Source organism: Caretta caretta, chromosome 11 (assembly GCF_965140235.1).
Source record: "Caretta caretta isolate rCarCar2 chromosome 11, rCarCar1.hap1, whole genome shotgun sequence".
NCBI lineage: Eukaryota > Metazoa > Chordata > Testudines > Cheloniidae > Caretta > Caretta caretta.
The window spans coordinates 59,639,673-59,662,767 of record NC_134216.1 but is presented as its reverse complement, the minus strand read 5'-3'; the positions used below and the strand labels follow the sequence as shown (position 1 = coordinate 59,662,767).

The following is a 23,095-nucleotide window of genomic DNA, read 5'->3' as shown; positions in this document are numbered from 1 at the left end:
TCAGGCTGGGGTCATGTAGTAATTTTTGTTGTCAGAAGGGGGTCATGATGCAATGAAGTTTGAGAAAACCTGCTATAGAGATTACAATTCACAGGCAGGCCCCAACAGCCTGCAAATGAAGATGCAACTGGCCAGGGTACCACCGGCTTACTGTTAAAAAGAGAGTGCCGTTATTTTGCCTCAGCAAATGAACCTGAGCTGCTCTCCAGTTAATGGAATTATGGGCTGAACTTGGAGTAGATAAGACATTTTGGGCCACATTCACAGTGGCCACTGAAGTGAGCAATGTTGGCCAGCTGTAGACAATGGGAGAACTTAGGCTGAGGTCTTCGTATTTGGCTAGCACAAATATTGCACTATATTGCAAACACAAAAGTGTACACAAAATAAACACTTATAACAAAATATGACATTGTGACAATACACTTGGCACAATGTTCCAATAAAAAGAAAACTACCAAGAGCTGTCACTTGGACAGAGCGTTTTAAGAAAATCTAGAGGCTTAGCCAAAGCAGACCACTACCTAGAAGACCATCTCACAAACTCGAAACTGGGCCAAAAAAGTTGTTCTAACTGGAGACAACCATCAGAAGTATCTCTGCTCCAGGCATAAGAAAAAGAGAAAAAATTTGGTGGAATATATAACCTTTTAGAAATTATTTAAGTTTCTACCCTAGTAGTAGGCTTGTGTGCCCTACCACAATGCAGTCCAAGGGTTTAATATTATTGGACCTTCTTCTCTATTCTAGCATGAGTTGGAAATGTAGTGGAGGTAACATACTCAATTCTTCTGGCTAATTAAATGAAGCACTGAAAACGGAACCCCTCCATACCTGTTTGGCCAGAGGAATGGCTAGTAATGATTAAGGTGGCTAGGGAACTTACAGAGTCCCAGAGGGAAGGCTATTTTCCAGGAAACACAAGATCACCACCTACCAACAGAGCAGGTCCATCTCTGACTAGGAAATGTTTTTCTTTTGGTGTTTGTGATTAGTGTGAATGAGACTGTGCGGCCTCTCTCTCTATAATGAGCTCATCAGCAGCACTGAAGAGTCAAGTAAAGCCTGGGTAAAGGTTTTGATAATCTCCCCCCAAAAACCATTTGGAAGGCAAGTCAGAAGTGCAAAGCAAGTGCCTGGTGGGGAAGAGTGTGGAAAGAGCTTTGAAGCTGGCTGTTTCCCTCTGCTCAGCTGTTTAGGGCGTAGAAACTAGTAAGGAAGGTGTGATGGAGCTGCTAAGGAAGCCTGAGGAGACAGAGTGCACCAGCTTCCTAAATGGCTTCTGCATGGGTTATTTATTCTACAGTGCCATAGTGTACATGGAACTCCGCAGATAGACAAAGTCTCTGCCTTGAAAGCAAATAAGGACCCAATCCTGTGAGGTGGAGAACCCCTTAAATTCCCTTTTACTTCAGAGGGACTAGTGGGGCGTCAGCACCTTACAGGACTGGGGTCTTGCTTATTCCTAAGTATCTTCTCTTTAAATTTTGTGGCCTGGGATCCAGGTCTATCTGTCTAGATATTTATATAGCTTTCTCCCCACCCCACCCCAAAGTATCTGAGCACCTCACAAATGTTAATTTATCCCCCCATACCAGCACAGGGTAGGGCAGTTCTATTATCCCCCCATTTCACAGACAGAGAACGGAGGCACAGAGAGATTAAGTGACTTGCCCAGTGTCACACAGGAAGTCTGAGGCAAAACAAGGAATTGAACACAGGCCTCTTAAAACCCAGCCCTAATCCTTCACTTCAACGGCTCACTTCTGGGTGAAGCGTGGAAGATTATTTTTCTTGGTAATAGTGTTTCGGATTGCAAAAACTATGCTGCTGAAAAATAAATGTTACCAGCTTTTATTAAAATAGCAGCATTTTACTATACATGCAGGAGATGATTTATCTGAGCATAAAGTTTGAAACAGCTAGCATTTCTGGAACCACAGATTCATATCCCAGCAGGGTCCAATTGACCTTACTTGTCTTTGAGGTAGATGAGTTTTATGCAGTTTATTGTATGGGAGCAGTCTCAGATTGAGACCCTAAAAAATACTGAGGCTTTGTCTGCTGTATGTACACGCTAAAAATCCCACTGCATGTTTTGTGGGACTAGGGAATTGCCCTGTTCTCCTTGGCCAAAATTTTCCCTCTCCCCAAAATCCATCTCACTGCTATACAAAGCTGGCTGCTGCCTTCTAAACCAGAGATGGCTGTATTTTGCCAATTAATTTCCATTTATGTTGCCATACACCCCGGTCACATGAGGACACTAACACCCCTGGAAAAGAAGCAAGTAAAAAGACATCCAGGTAAGAGATGCACCACTGAAGATTTTACCATACACTGAATTTCACTTCTAATCTCACAGGACAGTCCTGCAAGGTGGATTTTACAGACTCTAGTCTACTCACACTGGAACAGGGATATAGTCACTCTGACCCCAAAGACAGGAGTTTTGTTCCAGCCCAGCTCTCACCCATTTCTCATATACCCACATTTGTGGTGGTCTTTATAAATAATGGAGAAATTAATCCCTATATACTTTTGCGCTTAAAAACAAAGCTAACCAAAACCTGTTGTGTCCACAGCAGTGTTAGATGCCCTATCTGACAGATAAATGATAATCAGCGGCTCTTTCATGTTGAACCATAGCCCCCATCCCACCCTTCTGATATGGCAGTGAGAAAGCTGGTTTCCTACAGGAGGCAATAATGCAGATTTTGTGCTGCTGGAACAATTTGATTTTGGACAATGAATGCTAAACCAACCACATACCAAATTAACATCCAGTTTTAAGGCAACAGCTTGCACTCTGGGATTAATAAATGCTTTACATGAGGAATCTAGTGGCTCCACAGAGTGTAAATCATTTAAATTTGAGAGGGAATAGACCAATGTCCACTTGTCACTGTAGGATTAGCTCCCTAGACCACATTTGCTGGTGTCTTGTCCATTCTGATTTTGGAGACTGTTCCACATGATAAGAGATCTCACTGGCAGGATTCCAAATCATTAATGTACAGAGAAAAGAACCATGGTCTTAAAACAGATCATTAACACCCCTCTGGTTTAGCTATGGAAAGTCATCTGCACCTATTGTGTCCACAGTAACCCACGCAGCACCTATTTCACCTGCAGAAACCCAGAAGTGCTTGCAAAAGTCTGTATTTATTCAGATTGCCAGCAAACCCCACCACCACCAGTCATTTCCGCAAACACAGACATTGTGACCAGTTGGCCCACTGGTTGTACCTATCGCACTCTCCTTTGGCTCCACGTATTAGCGATTTCAGGAAGACCTCATCCTGAATGGTAATCGTTTACCATCCACCTGATTTAATAAGAAGAGCGCTGGCTTATCCAATGCAAGATGGGATCGTAAATGAACAGAAAAAAAACCCTATTGCTACTGTGATGGGGGTGGACTTCTAGGCACTGGGAATATCAGTTTCTTCCTCAAGGTGTAGGCTGGCTGGGGCATCTGTTTCTTTCTTCCCAAGTTGTCTGCACGTTTGCTCACATCTTCATTGACTTCAGTAAGAATTGACAAGATGTCTTCACCTCTACAGCCAGAGAAAAAAAACAGTATCTCTGATTAACCAGAGTGCTATAGTTAACCCTGATTCACAGAAACAATGCCAGTAGAACATATTGGCAACACTGCACTCTTAACATGCAATAGTATTCCACAAACACACTAAACACTTTTCTGAATTCAGTATGAGGCTTCAAGACTACGGAGGCCACATTCCTACTCCCACTGAAATCAACAGTAACTCTCTCATTGACCTCAATGGTAGTAGAATGGTCTCCCATGTACCTAACACAAAGAATCACACACAAACAATACTGGTGTGACAGAATGAACTGCCACATGGGGAGAGAAAAAAAGAAAAACTTCACAAGCAAATGACACCCATTAATCAGTCCTCTCAGTGGCTGCTGGCAGTGTGAGGGTCTGGACTGTATAAACCAGACCCAGTTCATTCCAGAGAGAAGAAGGAGAGACAACACCCACAGCAACAGGAGGCAGTGGGAATGCTAAGCAGGAAAACAGCTCCAGAAAGGGGCAGAAGAATCACCTTGGGAAAATGGCACATGTGTCACTGTATAGAATACAGGAGACACTTTATGATATTATGGATACTAATATTGTAAAATTGCAATGAGTCATGCCAGGTATGCCGTGTAAGGTATCTGTGAAAATGTTATAATTTGCCAAGTATGATAATCTTGCTTATATGTTTGCATCACGTTTGTATTATGAGTTATAGGTATGTAAGGTATATCTGTATTTCAAACTTGTGTTGTGCATCTGAGTGACCCCCCAGACAGAACGGCATAGCCTGCTTGATGGCCCATCAAAGGACATCGGCTGTACAAAGGGACTACACCTGATGAGTCAGCAAGCCATGTAGTGGCCTGCCTATGGACAAAGCACTCTAAGGCTTTTCCATGTGCTGTGAAGCTTGTGTTTGGGACACAGGAAGTAAAAGCCTCATGGCAAAAGAATATAAAAGGCAACTGCATCATCTCCATTTTGTCTTCATTCATGCTTCTTACCACTGGAGTAACTTTTCTAGAAATGAAGCTCGGGACTCCACCCCTGCACTCAAACCCCCACCCCAACAAACCTTATCCTACCTGGATCTGGACTACCCTGACTAGTTCCCTATACCCAGATTCCCACCAAGCCAGCACCCGGACCTGCATCTCACCAAGCTAGCACCTGAACCCCTCCTGCTGAGCACTCTACACCCAGACCCCCGCGCTGGGCCCCAACCACCTTCACCTGGACTCCCCTGCAGAGTACCATTGTGTCTGCACCCCTATTCATCCAGATCCACCCCACACCAAAACCCACCATCAAGCCACCCACACCCAGATTGCCCCACACAGAACCTTATCACACCACACCTGGATCTCCCCACACTAAGCCTCTCCACACTTGGATCCTACTGGGCTGATCCTGCCTGCCTACAGCTAGTGTGCTTGGCATGGAGGGGCAAGGCCCTAGGATGTTTCTGGGGCAGGCCTGGTCCTTGTGCTGTGTCAGGGTTGGGTGCAGTTTTACCACCGAGTCCATATCCTGGGTAGGGGACGAGAGGCCCGCAGGGTGATCTCTCACTTCTGTGCAGTCAGTTGCCTGTGCTCCCCACTGCCATGCTGGAGCCTCCACATTTATTTATTGACAAATAAAATTTGCAAAATTTTAAAATATTGTGTGCACAATTTTTTGGCATAATTTTAAATTTTTGGCACAGAATTCCCTCGGGAGTAATAATAAATCTTTAGTTCTAGACACTAAAGGATTGGCTGGCAGTGTGGTATTTCGGGTAAGAGCCAAATTCCTATTGACCTGGTAATGTGGCTAACCCTTTGGGGTCAGAAGAACATTTTGTATACATGAACAAAGTTTTAAAATAACTTCTCACTGTACTGGACCTATGTGCTGATTGGGAGCCTGGAAACTGGAATGCAATAAAGGGGGCGCTGTGATTTCTTTTTCAGCTTCTTGATAACCAGCGTGGAGGATCAGAAGCAGAGTTTGTGACTGGTTGGTGAGTTTAACTTCAGTGTTACCCACCAGTCTTGGGAGTATCTCCTTTTACTTTTGCAGCCTGCCCTGACCTTGGCTTTTCCAGCCCTAAGTACACTGGGTCACAGTACCGATTTGTGGGAGAATTGGGTACAGGCTGGGACCTACCTCCCTAGAAAATTCTGGATGTGCCTGAGAAGTAAGAGTTATAGAGAACTGGGACTAAAGATTTTGGGTGTAAATGATGATAAACTACTAATACACCCTTTTTGCACGTATTCCTACATTCTCTCTGACATCGTCTCTTGAATGTGCGTAAAATTGGGACCAAGAGACTCTCTGATGCCATAGTTTATCCATGGTACATTTTCGCTCTTCTCTTCCTTAATACAGTCATGAAATAACAAAAGAAAAGTAATGACCTGAATCTGCATTCTTGGGCCAGATTCATCCCTTGTAACTCCATCCAAGTCAGTGAGGTTACACAAGGGATTAAATTTGCCGCCACGCCGCCCCCAGCCCCGGTGCTTGCCACTCTCTACAGCAGGCAAACCTAATCAGAGTTCCTCATGGCTGGACTCGTGCATATCATGCACCTACTACAACAAAGGCTCAAACTGAACACCACGCAGCAGCAAAGTAACACGTACAGTAAGACTGTAGCATTTTCCATAATTCTACCATAGCATCTAGAAGACACTGTGTAGGTATCTAACAGATGGGACAAAGCCCAAACCCATTCAAAAAGAGAACCTGGACCTGAAGCAGCCTTAGTTTTCAGTTTGGTTTGGTAAAACTAAAACCCAGCCTCCTCAGACCATCCCTAACGCCATGGTGCTGCAAACATTTATGTAAGTTTACAGGGACAAGCTAAACACATTACCAGTTTTAAACTGATATGTGTCCACGTAGGTGTTTGTACAAATTAAAAAAATCTAGTGCAAGTTTGTGGGTGGGCAAGCCCTTAGACTTAGGCTTGCCTTTGGTGAGCAAAGATTCAGCAGTCACTCCCATTTCTTCACCCACTGGGGTATAGGGGCTTGTTACATGGCAAGTTACTGCACAGGAAGCCAGGGTCAAAAACAGCAGCACACCATCTTGCCATGCAGTAAAGTCCCATGTGGACACTGCTACAGCACAGTAAAATCCTGGAATAGTGCTTGGCATATTACACTTTCAAGCAGTAGTACACCAATCCGCACTCCAGGACTTTCACTGCAGTGTAGCAGTGTCTACATGGGATGTTACTGCACAGCAAGCTGGCCTGCTGTAGATTCTCCCCACCACCCCCGGCATGCCACACAATAACCTACTATGTATACAGCCCTATGTTATCAGTAAATTATCACTCTCAATCTACACAGAAGTATTACCTTGGTACCAAGAGCTGTAACTTATTGCAGAGGGCTTGAATGTACCAAGTACCATGGTGTATGTGGCGGAAAGATGCATAGCCACCCACTGTGGCCATGCCAAGGAGGAAATCAGCTTCTTCTGGAATGCTTTCGAAAGGGGAGACTAGTTGCTGTACAGGAAGCAAGTCAGGATTCTGTGCATCTGATTCAATGTAGACAGCCTGTTGTATCTCTTTGCCTTGACATGCCTGGATAAAAAAGAGTTTGGGTTTTTCAGCCAGCTGTAGGCATTGGCTGGCTGTGAAGTAGGACATGATCTTGCGGATTGGTACTTCTCGTTCATCTGTCCCATAGACCAATCCTGACTCTCCGTGAGATAGAATACAGCATACAAAGCAATCCCTGTCTCTGTGATCTTTCGACTGCCATTCCTGCATGAGATTTTCTATTTCTACTGATGTCTTATCAGCATAAGTCTTCACATCCAGACCAAGCCATGTAAACACTTGCGCCAGCATCTCTGTTATTTAAAAAAAAAAGAAAAAAAAGAAAAGGAAAGCTGGGGAGGGTGGGAGGATAATATAATCATAATATAAAATCACTATGCAAGCTAAGCTGAAGAGTAACTGACTTCACACAAAGCAGCACCTGCAAACAAACAACCACACACACTAGAGTAGATTTGAGGATAAATGGAACCCAAACCCAGCACAATCATGAGGCTCAAACATGCCTGAGTTTTTCAGGCCAAAGTTTCATAAAGCAAGGCCTGAGACCTACAGGCACTTTTGTGCATGTACACGCAACCAGCACAAGTGGATAAGCAAAACTGGGATTCTTGGTAGACACTGGGGGCACTTGGCAGAATTTCAGATTGTGTTTGCTCCAAGTAGAACCCTGCTCATTCATACTAGAGAATAGAGACCCTGGAATACTACTGAATATGGTGATTTAGAAAGTAAGTGAACAAACAAAAAGTACAGTCCATCACAAAAAATATCTACATAACAAGAAGAGCTAAAGGCCCTGATTTTGATCTCACTTGCACTAGCATAGATCGGGCATAGATCAACTGAGGTCAAGGTGGCTAAACCACCCCAAGATTTGGATGTATAATCATACATGGTTTTTGGGGTAGGAACTGTCATTTTCTTTTTGTCTGTACAGCTTGTAACACAATGGGCCCCCAACTAGGATGGCCTCTAAACACTATTGCAATATGCACATTCAGTAATATATCAATAGCACATAACTTTGCAACTGAAGAACTCTATATCTTGGGCTCAACTCAAAGAGATAAATCACAAATTGAAGGCATTTTTGATCTGTGAATTAGCTTAATTTACATTAAGCCTCTGAAAATAAGAGACAGAACTATTAATAGTTACATACAACAGATGTCACATTTAATACAATAATGGGTTCAGTGCTCTAAGAAAACTATCAAACATATTTCTCTTACCATAGGTCTAGCTATAGTAAGTCCTGGAGAAGTTTTAATTTGGACACCCTTTTGGAATTACACAGACAGTTTGGTTGCACTGAAAAAGATGCCACTGCAAACTCACTCCTGTCTAGTAATCAATCATGTGTTTAGTTTCCCCCCCACACTCGTGATACAAGTGGCATTATTTGACTTGTATGAGTGTACACTGCTTATAACTATGTACTTAAAATATGAGCAAACAAAACCTATACAGACATTAGAAGTACAACCCATGAAGAGGCAGAGCAGAGCCTAAACCAGAAGTGACTTACCAGCATCTTTATCAGATCCTCTCCTCATCTGAAGAGTCCCAGTAAAGTTAAAATTATTAATAATGAGGCAATAGCCTCTGTGTGGCCCATCCATTTTATAGGTCATCAGCTTCTGTTGACAGGAAGCAGAAAGAAGCTCACAGCTTTTATGAAGGAATTTTATTTTTAAGAAGACAATCTATTGCCTTTAGATTCAAGAGTGCAATCCACCTGTGAGGTTACTATTTCTGTATCCCCCTGGGATTTTCAATCCCCTGTACTGCCTAGAGTTTTTGAGATGCCCCTTTTGCTGTACCCTCCCCCCAGAAGAAATATATTGTCTTCTGTGATATGTGCATATATTTCCATTTGGCATTAACGGGAGGTACATAACATTAGCGGAACAAAAGAAAGACGAAACTCCTTTATCATATAACTGCTCTAAAAATGAACCATCCAGTGCTGTTAAGCTTTGTTTAAAAGCCACAGACTTCTATTAAGTGAAACTTCTTTATTTTACAGCTTATATAATAGAGAGGTATGATAAAAGGTAAGATTACCAAGCAAAATTTAGAAGTGGTATTATTGTACCATCTACAATAATTACTAGTCAGGCAAGGACTCAGCCTATAACAAAAGTCAGACAAAGATTTTCAAAGTGAGCAGTGATTTTGGATGCTCTAATTTTTCAGGCTCCCAATTTGAGAAACCTTAAAGAGGCTGGTTATTTCAGGAAATGCTGAACACTCACTCTAACAACCTCTTCAAGGTGTATCAGGTTAGGCACTCAAAAGTTTGAAACAAACATCCAAAATCACTGGTTACTTTTGAAAATTTAGGCCTCAGGAGTGTCATCCTGTATGAGAAGACAGATGTGGAGCCCTAGGCAGACTTCAGTAACTTATTAGCACATTTGACTCTGAGGGGGAAAAGGTTAGCACTTGGGGCAGAGCTTAGCAACAGAATTCTACAGTTGGTAGGGAGTTGGGGATAACTGTCATGAGGGGACAGGAATAGATTATTTCCACAGCTAGTAGGAGGACTGTCTTGGACCCTTGGCACTGTGAAGCCACAGACACATGGATCCCTAACTTTGTCTCTCAGGGTGGGGGGGGGGGGGGGGGTCAGAGGCAGTTTTTACTCTTGTGCTGGGAAAGAAAACTGACAGAACAGGGGCAAGCAAGGCCACAAGTTTGGCACATGCCTAGGGCTGGCCCTTAGTCTCCAATGTGACTATGGTAAAAACTGAAAAGTCATCTGGATTCCAAATATTGTCTCTTTAAATCTACAACTCATCCCCAAGATTGATAAGAGCTACTAATTATCAGGGGAGTCTTAAAAAACGGCAGGCTTGACTCTACTCCCAGTTACATCAGTTTAACCCTACAGCCTTTATAATGGAGTGACTCCCAATTTAGTGGGAAGAGAATCAGGGTCAGCTCTTTGTGCTCCTTTGGTGCCAAACTGCACCATTTCTAGAGCAGTGCAGACATCAGTTGATGTTGCGGATGCACCAACATGAATATTTTGGTAAAAGAAATTCTAGGAACTGAAGTGGTCAAATAAAAACAGCAGGATTCATTTTCCCACCAAAACTTCATTCACATCATAGAGAAGAAGACAAGAGGGGGAATTCCATGCTTGCCCAATGGTACAAGGAGAGAAAGAAACTATATCAGGGTTCTAAGAAGGTATTAAGAACAGTGGAAAACTTAGCACTGTCCTTTTAAGCTGAGCAAATCCTCCAAGTTATTGATTAGAGTCAGGAAAGTATTTAGGCGATTGCCTCAAACCTCCGTTTTGCTTTCTGGGTTGCTGATCCTTGCAGGTTGTTCCTGGCTTAGTTCACAGATGCCTTGAATAACATTTACTGCTTTGTCATCTAGAAAAAAATTATACAAACATTTAGGGGGTTAAATCTACTCTCTGTAGATGCACCAAACCTGAATTCTACTAAAATGCAGCAGTTTTCATGATTATTAAAGTGCTATTACACTAAAAGAAAAATGTAGTAAAAATTCCATTGTCTTACTCAGCAGTTCTCCTCCTGTTTGTTCCAGGTCATATCTACTCACACACTTCAGTGACACAAATAAAATTTTACTCCTATTAGTATTGCAGAATCAACAAGCTCTGGAAGAGTGAGGATGATGGATTCTGCCTCATGGACCTTCAAGAGAATTTTCCACTAGATTGGGGGTCAACTGTGTTCTAAGTGAGTCCCCAAAGGTGGCTGAAGTTGTGGTGTAGGCCCTTAAATCCAATTACAGAATCTTTTTAGGGAATGATGCGGAAGTAGGGAAGAGCCAGTTTGACTCATTTCCAGGTTGCATTCAGGGATCTGGCAGTTAGAGGGCAAAAACCTGATTTTTTGTTTTTAAACTTAACAGCAATTTGACCTTCAGTCATTGAGGCAAATATGAAATCTCATGGTGCCATTTGTGCTGAGTAGAACAATCAGAATTACATTTATTTGGGCAAGAAATATTCCCCCCTGCCTTGCCTTCTTTAGAGCTCTCATTTCCCACTGTACACCTACTAAGGGAATCCTGTAGCTCAGATTGAGTCTAATTAAGCAATAAATATACCATTTATTTAAAATCATGTGAAAGGAAGCAATCTTACACACCCCAGTCCTCGACTCCCTGTTGATTAATGATCTTGATTTACTGTAATTTCTCCAACATGCTACTGTCCTAGGGAAATGCAAACAGCACAGGCACATGCAGTTGCCAAACTGCTGGGGCTGGCAGCATGGTGTTTGGGTTTTTTTGGTGATATGCAGAAGACAGAAGGGTTGAGAAAGGGAGGATTCTTCCTGGGGAGAAGAGGGGAGAGCCTGTATGTGTGGCAGGGAGGGGAGAAGGAGTGGGATTGAAGAGACTGGTGATCTGCATACGCATAAGCTATTCTCTCATTTCCTCTAAGAGTGCCTGACTGTCTGGTGCTGCACTCTCAATGATCTTAGAAAGGGAAAGCTGCAAAATAAGCCCTCTCCTTGTTACTCCTCCAACTGGCCTGTCTCTCCAAGCAAGGGCAATAGACCATAGTACTACTCAAGTGACATTCCAGGAACTCTCCAAATCTGTTTGAACCTGCTCCGAAAATTCATACTCTCTTTACTTTTAGGCAGCCAGCAATAAGAGCTACTTAAAATAAAAACACAGAAAAACTTATTAAGACATACCTTGTCTGGCAGCTATGAAATACACACTCCCAGCATGTTCCCGCAGGCTCCCAGAGTCTATAAAAGCAAGAAAGACAGAAATAAAATTGTCTCATGAGCCCATTAAAATAACAATTTGACTTAATCAGTAGTTACACTAACAGTAACAGAGTCCTATCGCCTTATCTCATAGTATTTGTGTACAATTAAGGGGGCAGACACAGCTTTTTGCCTCTAGTCAGACCTTCTTTAAACTTTCTGGAAAGCATGTTAGCTATTTCCCTGTCACAAGTGACAATCCACAGCAGTGGGATTTGCTGATTACCTGTGGCTGTTCTCTAAATGTGAGCAGCCAATCCCCAAAACCAGCTTGTGCCAACAGGAAAAGAAAAAGCCAACCTAAAGCAAATCAGTCACACTATTTTAAAACTACTGTTGTAAATGGAGACTTCAAAATTTTCTAAAATAAACTAAAATCAGTTAGAAACGTATAAAACTAGAAATATAGACATTAAAAATAAAAACACTTCCCAGAAAGACTTACCATAAATATTAGAATCCAGAGATTTGATAGGGGTCTCCTATATGAAGGAGGAAGAGGGGAATACCTGCATTAAAATCAATGTAATAAAATCAATAAAATAGATTTTAATAGTGATTTTAGCAGAAAAAAAGACTTGATAAGTGTCAGTGCCACATGGCATTTTGGAAAGAGATCGCAGACAGAGGCAAGACAGAGTCCCCAAGGGCAGCAACATGTTTAGCAGTTGAGTGGCAAGGGCCAGACATTTCAGAGCTGCAGCAAGCCCATCAGAGGTGAGCATCTAGAAGAGAGTGCTGCCCGCAGAGGGGGTTTTATTTTCTGGGAAGCTCCACGCGAAAAGCATATATGGTGTCCTTAAATGACACTACACTTCCATTGACCTTATGAGTGGACCTTGCAGCACATGCAATCACATAGGGTACACTGAAGACAATGGGAAAACTTATTGATGTCAGTGGTGCCAACGGTTTACTCAGGATAAAAATTCCCTATAGTTCAGGAACATGGGAATTACCATATCAGAGCAAAACAATAGTCTGTGTAGTCTGGTATCCTCTCTTCAACCACGGGACAATAATAGATGCTTCAGAGGAGGAAGGCTTCCAGTCCCATGATGCACCTAATTGTACACTATGTATGTCTCTAGCAATGGGGAGACATTTCTTCCTGCCTCAGCTGATGAGCAGTCTATGCCGTGGATAAGAATTGAGAACCCTTGCAATTGTATCCTAGCACATACCATTCTCACTTGTATAAATGTCAAACGCTTTTGAATCTTAGTAAGCTATTTGCTTCAATAACATGCTGTAGCAAGTTCCTCAGGTTTATTCTACAGTGTATACATTTTTTTTAGCATTTTTAAATGTTACCTTTTTCATCTCCCTGAGATTGCCTTCACATTGTTATATTATGAAAGAGGGAAACAGGAACATAAAATGGCCTCATGCAAACTATGCTTTAAAAACAAATGATTGTGCTAGTTTTTCTATTGTGAAAGATGCCAGACTGAAAGCCATGGAAATTGAAGCCCTCTATTTATATATAAACCAGGTACATCACTAATAGCAGCAACACAAACTTCCCTGATTGCCCAATGTACCTCAGCTCTTGCCTAGAGGGAGCATGCTTCTGTGAGGATAATTAAGTCTCCATAACCGCTTAGTCTTTGAACTCATTCCCAATCCCCTGAGCTATCCAGTTCTTCTTTCTTTAAAGACATCTCTTTTGACACTTCTCCCTTCCTAACACTAAATATATTCAAGAGGAATAAGGCATACATGGCTTTTAGGATGCTCTGACCCTAATTATTAAGGCTAAGATTTTGACACGGTAATTTTTAGTAAAAGTCACAGACAGGTCAAGAGCAATAAAAAAAAATTTACAGAGCCTGTGACCTGTCCGTGACTTTACTAAAAATAACCAGGGTCAGGGCTAAGTAGGGGGGGAGGAATGGAGTCTGGAGGGGTGGGACCAACAGGCTGAGCCCCCAGCCTCCAGCGGCCACAGGGGAGGGCACAGCCACAGGGACACCCATCCCCCGCTCCAGAGCTGCAGCCCCCACCAAGCCCTGGCCGCATCCCTGGGAAGCCATAGGGGGACACACGCCCCTCCATTGCAGCAGCCGGGCAGGGGCACATGGTCCCAGCTGCAGCCCCCAGCTGCAGCCACAGGGCTGGGGCACACAACTCCAGCTGCAGCATAGTCCCCACTGCAGCCCTTGGCAAAAACCACGGGGCTGAGACACGAGGGGGTGGGGGGTGTGCAGCCACCGGGGGGGGCATGCAGCCTCCATTCCAGAGCTGGCAGCAGTTCTGGGACAGGGGTACACGGACACAGCCACAGCCCCAGCCCCTGCCAAGCCCCAGCCGGGAGGAGGAGCATGGCTCTGGGACGCCGCGAGGGAGGCGCATGGCCCCCGACGCAGCCCCTGGCGGATGCCATGGGGCTGGAATGAAGTGGGGGGGTGCAGCCACGGGGAGCACACAGCTCCCACTCTGGAGCTGGCCGCAGCTCCTGGACAGGGGCTCACAGCCCAGCTGCAGCACCCTCCCCCCTGCAGGGTGCTGGTTCCAGCTATCCAGCCCCAGTTGCAGGGCAGGGACGCAAAGTCCCGCCTCCAGTCTTGGCTTCAGGTGCTGACAGCTGAAGCAGAAGAATTCACAGAAGTCCGTGACTTCCATGACCTCTGTGACTAAATTGTAGCCTTACTAATTATTTGATGTCCTTGGTAACCATATTTATAGCAGACTCTGCTTCCTTTCCCAGATCAGAAGGCATGATTTAGCTAGACTTCAGTCAACGACAATACAGAAGCAAGAGTGAAGAAAATAGGCTCACTGCAGCATACCTGTGAGGAAGTCAATAGCCTGACATCACCTCCAGAATGACACAGTCCTTCAGGGGTGTGATGGGGAAGTGATGCAGCTTCTTTGACTGGCAGACTGCTTTCCTGCTGAGCTAGAGAAACTAACAGGAGAGGCATAATAAACAACTTTGTGAAAACAAGAGAAACAGCTAAGCACAAACTAATCTCCTTAATAAAGGAAATATGGAGAGGCATCTAGCAAGAGATGTTTAAAACATAAACGTACAGAAATTCCATCAAAGGGATAAGAAGCCTGTAAGGTGAAGTCAGTGGGGGAACATAACTGTCCAGCTTCTCCCAGAACTGGTTCTAGATAACTGTCTAAATGAAACATTGTGCCCTTTCAGCATGCAAATGTCTATCCTACAGATCCTAAATGAAATAAGCTTAATAATTATGGCGCAGACTCTACTGGAGAGGGAACCACACATCTTATAACACACATGCATATGCACACGCTCATTTAGCCTGCCACCTATCAACAAATCCCTCCCTCTTGTGCAGGTCAATATACAGCACTTCCAGAGTGCTGTTCATCCACACACAATAAGGCTCTATCCAAAGGAGGGTCAGTCTCGTTGCCTCCATTTCACAGCTGTGAAAACTGAGGCACAGAGAGGTCAAGTGATTTTCTCACAGTCCTACAGCAGGGTCAGTAGCAGAGTCAGAGACAGAATAAAGGTTTCCAGTCTCCCAGTCTCATGCCCCATCCACTGGACCGCTTTGCCTGGCCACAGCCATTTTGGAGCTACTACGTATATTCTTACAGTACTGCTGCTAGCAGGTAGCAAAAACTAAAGGCAGCAAAGCAGAGCTCATATGCAAAGACCACAAGTGCCCCACTTTTAGTCTCAGGTGTAGCAATACATGTGGAGGACACACACAGCATCTCCAGCTACCAGACACAGCAACTAGTTCAATCTGTTCTAGTAAACCTGCTGGCACACACAGCAGCCCATTCAGAATTACTCACCTCTTTCCATTTTGTATTTGTTTACTGTTTTCAGGAGATCAGGTGAAATTTCCATACAGATTTTCTCCAGTATTTGCAGGTTGTTTTCTGCTAAATAGTCTTGTTTTTCCAGAAAGTTCAGCAGCTCTAGACTGGACTGCAAGGAGAGAGAGAGTCAAGTACACTTAACCGGCTCCTTAAATATTAATACGATCTACAAAAGCCTGCCCTGCCTTTAAAAAAAATAACAGACACTGATTCTCCTGGAGTACATACTGCTGAAATATAAAACACCTCACAATCCGTACACTTCCCATTTTATACTTATTCTTATCCGTTTTGCTTCTTACTACCAAGGAGATGTCTCCACAGTACATTTCACAGAGCTGGGGGGCAAATCATGTTGTAACATGGTAGCTCACTAACAGCTTCATAATCTGGTTTGATCCTGATTGTATGTATAGCCAATACCAAGCTGTATAAGTGAACTACGTTATAGTCTGTATCACAATCAAGTAACTAGTTAATGTCATGTGTCTTGGTCCCATATACACAGACCAGAGCCAACTATGCTATAACATAGCTGGGGGGATTAGCCTGGTATTGTATTTCCTAGTGACCTCTAGGATTTGAAAGGCCTCAGAATCCATCACACAGCAAATACAAGAGAGAGACAGTGCAGCATAACAGTCCTTAGTGTAAATGAGAACCAGGCCCTACACTTCCTAGCCCCACTCAGCCACCACCTTCCCTCTGGTAGAAATATACCATTGCCCAAATATCTACTCCCCCAATCACATGCTGACACAATAAGCTGATGCCATATGCTGCCAAAACCCTCTCTCCACTCTCTCTCCTAGTCTCAGTAATAGAGCCTCTAGCATTCTTGGCCCTCTCCCCACATACCATATTTGTCAGCTTCTTTGGGAGCTGGTTCCTCAAGAGGAACATGGCTCTTCTTAAATCCTCACTGGTGATGTCCTCTGACAGTTCATACAGCATCTGCCTATGTGACATACATCCGGTTAGGTGAACTAAATACCATTGTATACATACTGTAAATCCTACATTGGCACCCCATAGCCCCCCCAAAGCAACACTCAGATAACAGTAACGTGCCCACTATTGGAAGCTCTGCTATGCTCCTCCAATGCTGCCACCTGCTTCACCTGTAGCACACCTGGTGATCTCCACTTAGCCTGCTCAGCGAAGGTCAACATGCAGCAGGCAGACTGCAGGCAATGCTGGAGAGCTAGAGCTGGCGTAGTAGAGCATGAAGAGCATGATCAGCAGCCAAGCGTTATGGTCAGGAATTTACCAGTGGCATAAGCAAATTAATATGGAAGAGCCGAGGGAATTTAGATTGTCGTAGGAGGAAGAGGTTATAAAAAAATCCCAATCCAACCCAATTCACAGAGAGAGAGGGACAGAGCAAAGGAGGAAGAGCCAGAGAGATAGTAGTGGAAACCTATGAGACAGGAATGACAGTCTATGGCACACTGTGTCACTCCTCTCCTCTGGCACAACATAAGGACAGAAGAGGACCCAGGCCTTTCTAATGCGTTGTTGGCCCAAGAATGCTCTGAGCTTTGCAGCCTCACCCCAAGAAAAAATATTAAAAGTCACTGATTAGTCTGAGCATCTGCATACTGTAAAACCTAATCACCAAACTTCACTTCATAACTTTCAAATATCACACAGCAAGTAACAGATCAACATTCTTTCAAGGCAGAAAATGTCTGGAGACACCCAGTTCCCAGAAAGCTCACCTGTACCGAGATACCTTCCCTTTCCAGGGTAGATTTTCTTGCACTGTCTCCTTAGTGTAGCCAAGTTTATGGAGCAGGAAGTGACACCTAATCCTGTACAAAAGCTCAGCTACTATGAAAGTATCTTCCTTATTCAGGAAATCCTTAGCCATGAGGAGCTGGAAGATGTCCTGAGCTGATTCTACAGCTTCCAGCTTTTTGAAGGACAGCAAGTCACTACAGAGAAATTTCAGGGCCTCCACTTCTTCAGTTCCCAGGTTTTCATCAATGACTAGAAGCTGCTGGTGAAACTTTATGCTCATGTCATCACCCATCTGGAGGCTCTTTAGGAGATACACTTCACAACCTGAGAATGGAAAGGCAAAGAAGAGTCCAATGTAATGAATCAAATGGCACTAATGCTAGGGAAGAACTGAACTTTAGCTTCTAATAGGCACTAAGCAGCATCCTTGATACTCTGTGTCGGCCAGTTATTTCTTCCAAACCATCAGAAGCCAAATACTCAGTGGACGACTTAACTCCTTCCTGCATGCACCACACTGCAGCAGTGTGGCAAGATCTGCTCCTTCCTCTTCTTGTGATCAGGAGAGAGAAGAGTCCCCCGCTGATCACTCTCTCTCACTTCTGAAGTGTGGCTCCAGTGTCTTTATAGTGGGTGGGGGTAGAAAGAGAACAAGGTGCTGCTCTTGGTCCCTGCAGCTTGACTACATCTTGCCATGGCTGGGAGAGGACAAGAAAGTGAGACTTCCTCCTGCCCTTGAGTTTGCATCATGGGAGCTCTGCCACTACTTCCCATGACCAGGAGAAGGAGAAGATGCTCTTCCCCAAGGCTGCCACTAGGGTAGTGTGAGCAAGGGTGGGCACCAAACTGGGGTGCTGTGTGGCTTTGGGGGGGGGGCCTCAGCCACTGCGGGTAAGCGGGACACTGAAAATGTTTTCTGCTCAGGTGCCAAAATGTCTGGTGCTCTCCTTGCCCTTAGGCTGAAACACACCAGCAGTGACATTATCACCTGGAAGCTCAAGTTCTCAGCACTATGGTAGCTGTAGAGTGCACATCCCCTACACCTTCACCACTCTGCAGCTAGTTTGCTGTTCTGTACCAAATGTGAAAGCAAAGAGTCTCCTTCCTACTCTCAAACTTCCCTTACGAAAAAGTCCTATAGAATTTAATAGGAGTGAAACTAACAGGGTTCTAGAGAAATTAATACAATTCTATTACATTTAATGGAGAATAATATGCTTTCTGCTTCACTGCCAGCTCCCTTTCCTGGACATGTTGGGGTTCCTCGGTGGACCACTCACTTTAATTTGGCAGCAGGTCGTCTTTAGGCCTTTCACCACAGTTCTCTTCACACAAAGACAAAAGGAAAAGTGGGAGATGATCAATGAACACTAAAAGCTTGGGAGGCAGTCAGCAGGTAAAGGGGTGAGTGCATGTTTCGGGGAGAAATCAGTAGGGCATTGCTGTGTGTGTATGTGGGTGGGAAATATAATTCATGAGTCCTGGTCCATCTCTCCTCTAACCACTAAACAACGCTTCCCAGAGCCAGGAATAGAAACAAAGAGTTCAGACTACCCGCTTCCTCCCACCTCTACCTACATACTCGTACCAAAATTTTGCTTACATCCTTTTCCTCTTCATACAGACTAACTCCCCCAATCTTCTGTCCCACATATTGCAGCACCGTCTTCACTTATAAACAAGATGGCTGCGAGAAAGCATAGATCTAAGGCCTTTCTACACACAGAAGTTTACCTAAAGTCTTGTTTTTAACCAAGGACAGCAGGAGGGCCAGCACCGCAAGCATGATCCTATCAGAGACCCTAGGCACATACCCAGGGCAGCAAGCCCCTCCTGCCACTGGCACTGTCTGTTCTGGCTACATTACTATTTTTACTGCACTAGCTAGATGAGAGCTAAAGCAGGTATATCTCCTCTAGCTGGGAATCACACCCCCAGCTCCAAGTGCAGACTTATCAGTTAAAAGGGGCAAATTTGTGCACAGACCAGCCCCCACTTCTCTACCAGTTAGTCAAATCCCAATAGAACCACATGATAAAAACTCAGTACAAATTCTCACTAGAACACACATGGCTGCTTTCCCAATTCCAAATCTTCACTGCTTGATGCCTGACACCATCAGTTACAGATCCCAGCCTCTCCTGTGTTTTGCAGCTTAGCTATTCTATCTCCCGCACCATTCCAGCCAGCGTTTTCACAGCTGGCACTGTTGCTGAATTGGGCTAAGCTAAAAACGAACAGTTGCTAAATATAAAACTTAAATTGGTACAAAAATATGATTAAAAATTTTAGATTAAACCATTTAAAAACTAAACATTAATGAAATTTTAAAAAATTTGTGTGTGTATTTTGTATCTTGGAGGGATTAAGGGGGCAAAAAGCGAGACACGTGTGGAGAGAAACCAGTCCGCCCAGAGCAGCTGGCGGACACTACAGAAAGACATAGGGAGAGGGGGTGGGAAGAAGGGATGGACAGCCACTCTGTAAAATCAAAATACAACCAACAAAACCCTGCTTCCTAGTTTCACACCTCCACCTATCTTACCCTAAGAGGGAGACACAAGTAAAGCTAAGACTCATGTACTATGTCCCCTCTTTCTGGAGGGGCAGGAGGGGTGATTCATAACCAGTCCTAAAAAGAAAAGGAGTACTTGTAGCACCTTAGAGACTAACAAATTTATTTGAGCATGAGCTTTCGTGAGCTACAACTCACTTTATCGGATGCATGTAGTGGAAAATACAGTGGGGAGATTTTATATACACAGAGAACATGAAACAATGGGTGTTACCATACACACTGTAACAAGAGTGATCAGTTAAGGTGAGCTATTACCAGCAGGAGAGGGGAGGGGGGAAGAACCTTTTGTAGTGATAATCAAGGTGGGCCATTTCCAGCAGTTGACAAGAAAGTGTGAGGAAGGGGGGGGGGGAATAAACATGGGGAAAGAGTTTTACTTTGTGTAATGACACATCCACTCCCAGTCTTTATTCAAATTAATTCCAATTCAGCAGTCTCTCACTGGAGTCTGTTTTTGAAGTTTTTTTGTTGAAGAATTGCCACTTTTAGGTCTGTAATCAAGTGACCAAAGAGATTGAAGTGTTCCCCGACTGGTTTTTGAATGTTATAATTCTTGACGTCTGATTTGTGTCCATTTATTCTTTTACATAGAGACTGTCCAGTTTGGCCAATGTACATGGCAGAGGGGCATTGCTAGCACATAAGGGCATATATCACATTGGTAGATGTGCAGGTGAACAAGCCTCTGATAGTGTGGCTGATGTGATTAGGCCCTATGATGGTGTCCCCTGAACAGATACGTGGACACAGTTGGCAACGGGCTTTGTTACAAGGATAGATTCCTGGGTTAGCCCACCTTACCTGATCACTCTTGTTACAGTCTGTATGGTAACACCCATTGTCTCATGTTCTCTGTGTATATAAATCTCCCCACTGTATTTTCCACTGCATGCATCCGATGAAGTGAGCTGTAGCTCACAGAAGCTTATGCTCAAATAAAATTGTTAGTCTCTAAGGTGCCACAAGTCCTCCTTTTCTTTTTGCGGATACAGACTAACATGGCGGCTACTCTATAACCAGTCCTAGTAACACAGTCACATGCCCACCCTCGAGAAACAGCCTACTTTGCACCAACCACCACTCAGACACTCCTTCTACATTTCTAGATCAGGAAAACTATGGGAAGCAGGTGGTGCCACAGGGTCTGGGGGGATGCTGGGGGACGGGGCAGGCGGTGGGGGCAGGGGGCTGGGTGTCTGTGGGGGGGTGGGGAAGAGCTGGGGGGGTGGGGGCTGAGTGTCTGGGGCAGGCGGGGAGGGTGGGGTCTGGGGCCGGCGGGGGGGAGCTGCGGGGGGCCGGGGGAGGGTGCCGCGGGACGGGGCCGGCGGGGGGTTGGTATAAGCTGGAGGAGGGGAGTGGGGGCTTGCGGGAGGCAGGGCCCCCCCTGCTCACCACTCCACGGCGCGCATCCCCGTCAGACCAGTGCCAGCGGCCAGCGCCTCAGCGGCTTCCCTGAGGAAGCGCTGGGTTGGGCCGTGCGCGGGGAGAGGGAGGGGCGGCCGGGGCCTCACCCCCGCCCCCCACAGACACGGGACCAACCGGCACCTCCCCCGACAGCCGCGCCCACCCCATCCCCCGCCTGCTTCGGGCCAGCGTGCGCATGCGCGGGGGGAGCCCCACCCGGAGCAAGAGCGGGGCGGCCGCCCGCCCGGGCCTGCAGCCTTCACCCCACCCTCACCCCCGGCTCGCTCGCTCGCTCCGCCTCCCGCGGGCAGGGAAAGGGGGGAACTCACAACCCTGGGTTTAGCAGGCCAATGCTCAAACCACTGAGCCATCCCTCCCCGGCTACCCAGGGGTTTTGCTGCGGTGGCTTTTGAGCTGCCTTGAAACAAAGTTCGGGGAAGATTACCCAGCTCGTCTGCACTACCAGTCCGCCTGGCCCTGGCGCGATTGGTGAACACAGTAACACAAAACAGGGTTGTCTCGTCTACACTGACAACGCCAACAACACTGGTTTTCAGCTGGTCCCCACAGCATGGTGGATTTGCAGGAGTAGGCAGGATCCAACGCTGTGCATCTGATCATGGGCTGGAAGAGGGAACTACAAATGGGACCTACTGCCTGTAACAGGCCAGACTATCCTTCCAGGGATTTTTTGCTCTTTCACACTTCTGGGGACTTGCTTCCATTTCCTTTACAACTTTCCTTTCTTACAAGTTCCCCAGCACCCAACTTTCAAAATAATTTCTTTGCGTTCAGAACATCCCTGTCCTGTTTGGCGAGACAACTGCTGTCAAATGCCGTGTCATGGTGACCATCCCAGTTTCGCTTTTCGCTTTCCAAGACTGAGGGTGTTTGGGTGAGAGGAGGGGAGTGCTTAACCAGTCTGATCTACTTTCATGTAATGACTTGAAAAACCTTTTTCCCCCCATGACAAACCCTGTTACTAACAAAGTACATGTCAGCAGTAGCATTTTTTCTAACAGAGCTGGCACAGAGTTAAAGAATCGAGAGGAAAGTCTGAGAAAGACTGAGAAAGACTCATGCTCAAATAAATTGGTTAGTCTCTAAGGTGCCACAAGTACTCCTTTTCTTTTTGCGAATACAGACTAACACGGCTGTTACTCTGAAACCTGAGAAAGAAAAGAGACAAACATACCTTCAGCATTCCAGACTCCACAGGAAGTTAATACGCTTGACCCAGATCTAAGCACAACAATGTCTCTACTGCAGAAAATTCTCAATATTGCCTGTTCACAACCTGCAGCAAGAAAACTGAAAAGAAACTTTCACAGGAAGGGAGAGCATGCCCTGAAAAGCCTTGCCCTTCAGCAAGTTGGTACATATCAGCCCCTCCCCTTTTCTGATCCACCAAATACAGCAATACAAATGGCTACACCCACATCAGAATCAAAGGATATTAGCACATGTATCCATAAACAAAAAGAAAAACAGCCATCTATCAGACCGAGCTAATGCGAAACCTCAAAGTTAACTTGAACATCAGTTTTAAAAGAAAGTTACGAGTAATTTCTGATGCTATATCTGCTCTGAGCTCCCCTTCCAATGGTTTAACGATCACATTTTCCCTTTTCATTTTCACCCCGTTTTATTGGTGCATGAAAAACACA

General features: G+C 44.9%; 1 protein-coding gene across 9 annotated transcripts; it reads right to left on the bottom strand.

The window, feature by feature from the left end:
• Window positions 1–1,838: 1,838 nt before the first annotated feature.
• CASP10 (caspase 10) lies at window positions 1,839–22,811 on the bottom strand. 9 transcript variants are annotated; one of them, XM_048869648.2, is made up of 12 exons: window positions 22,624–22,811; window positions 18,644–18,771; window positions 17,425–17,770; window positions 16,562–16,661; window positions 15,677–15,812; window positions 14,686–14,804; window positions 12,339–12,375; window positions 11,816–11,872; window positions 10,422–10,510; window positions 8,650–8,761; window positions 6,910–7,411; window positions 1,839–3,560 (listed from the first exon to the last, which is right to left on the bottom strand). In XM_048869648.2, the coding sequence occupies exons 3-12, from the start codon at window positions 17,736–17,738 to the stop codon at window positions 3,404–3,406; spliced, it is 1,623 nt and encodes a 540-aa protein (XP_048725605.2). In that variant the 5' UTR covers window positions 17,739–17,770; window positions 18,644–18,771; window positions 22,624–22,811; the 3' UTR covers window positions 1,839–3,403. The 9 variants fall into 9 exon arrangements, with proteins under 9 accessions (XP_048725605.2, XP_048725608.2, XP_048725604.2 ...); XM_048869651.2 differs by having other exon boundaries at window positions 18,727–18,771; XM_048869647.2 differs by lacking the exon at window positions 22,624–22,811 and adding an exon at window positions 21,417–21,529.
• Window positions 22,812–23,095: the final 284 nt, after the last annotated feature.

Coding starts and splice junctions, on each gene's coding strand:
- CASP10 (XM_048869648.2), bottom strand. CDS start 17,738: ATGGGTGATGACATGAGCATAAAGTTTCACCAGCAGCTTCTAGTCATT. Junction 15,813..16,561: donor CAAAGAAGCTGACAAATATG/GTATGTGGGGAG, acceptor CTCTCCTTGCAG/TCCAGTCTAGAGCTGCTGAA. Junction 14,805..15,676: donor CAAATACAAAATGGAAAGAG/GTGAGTAATTCT, acceptor CTCTCCTGTTAG/TTTCTCTAGCTCAGCAGGAA.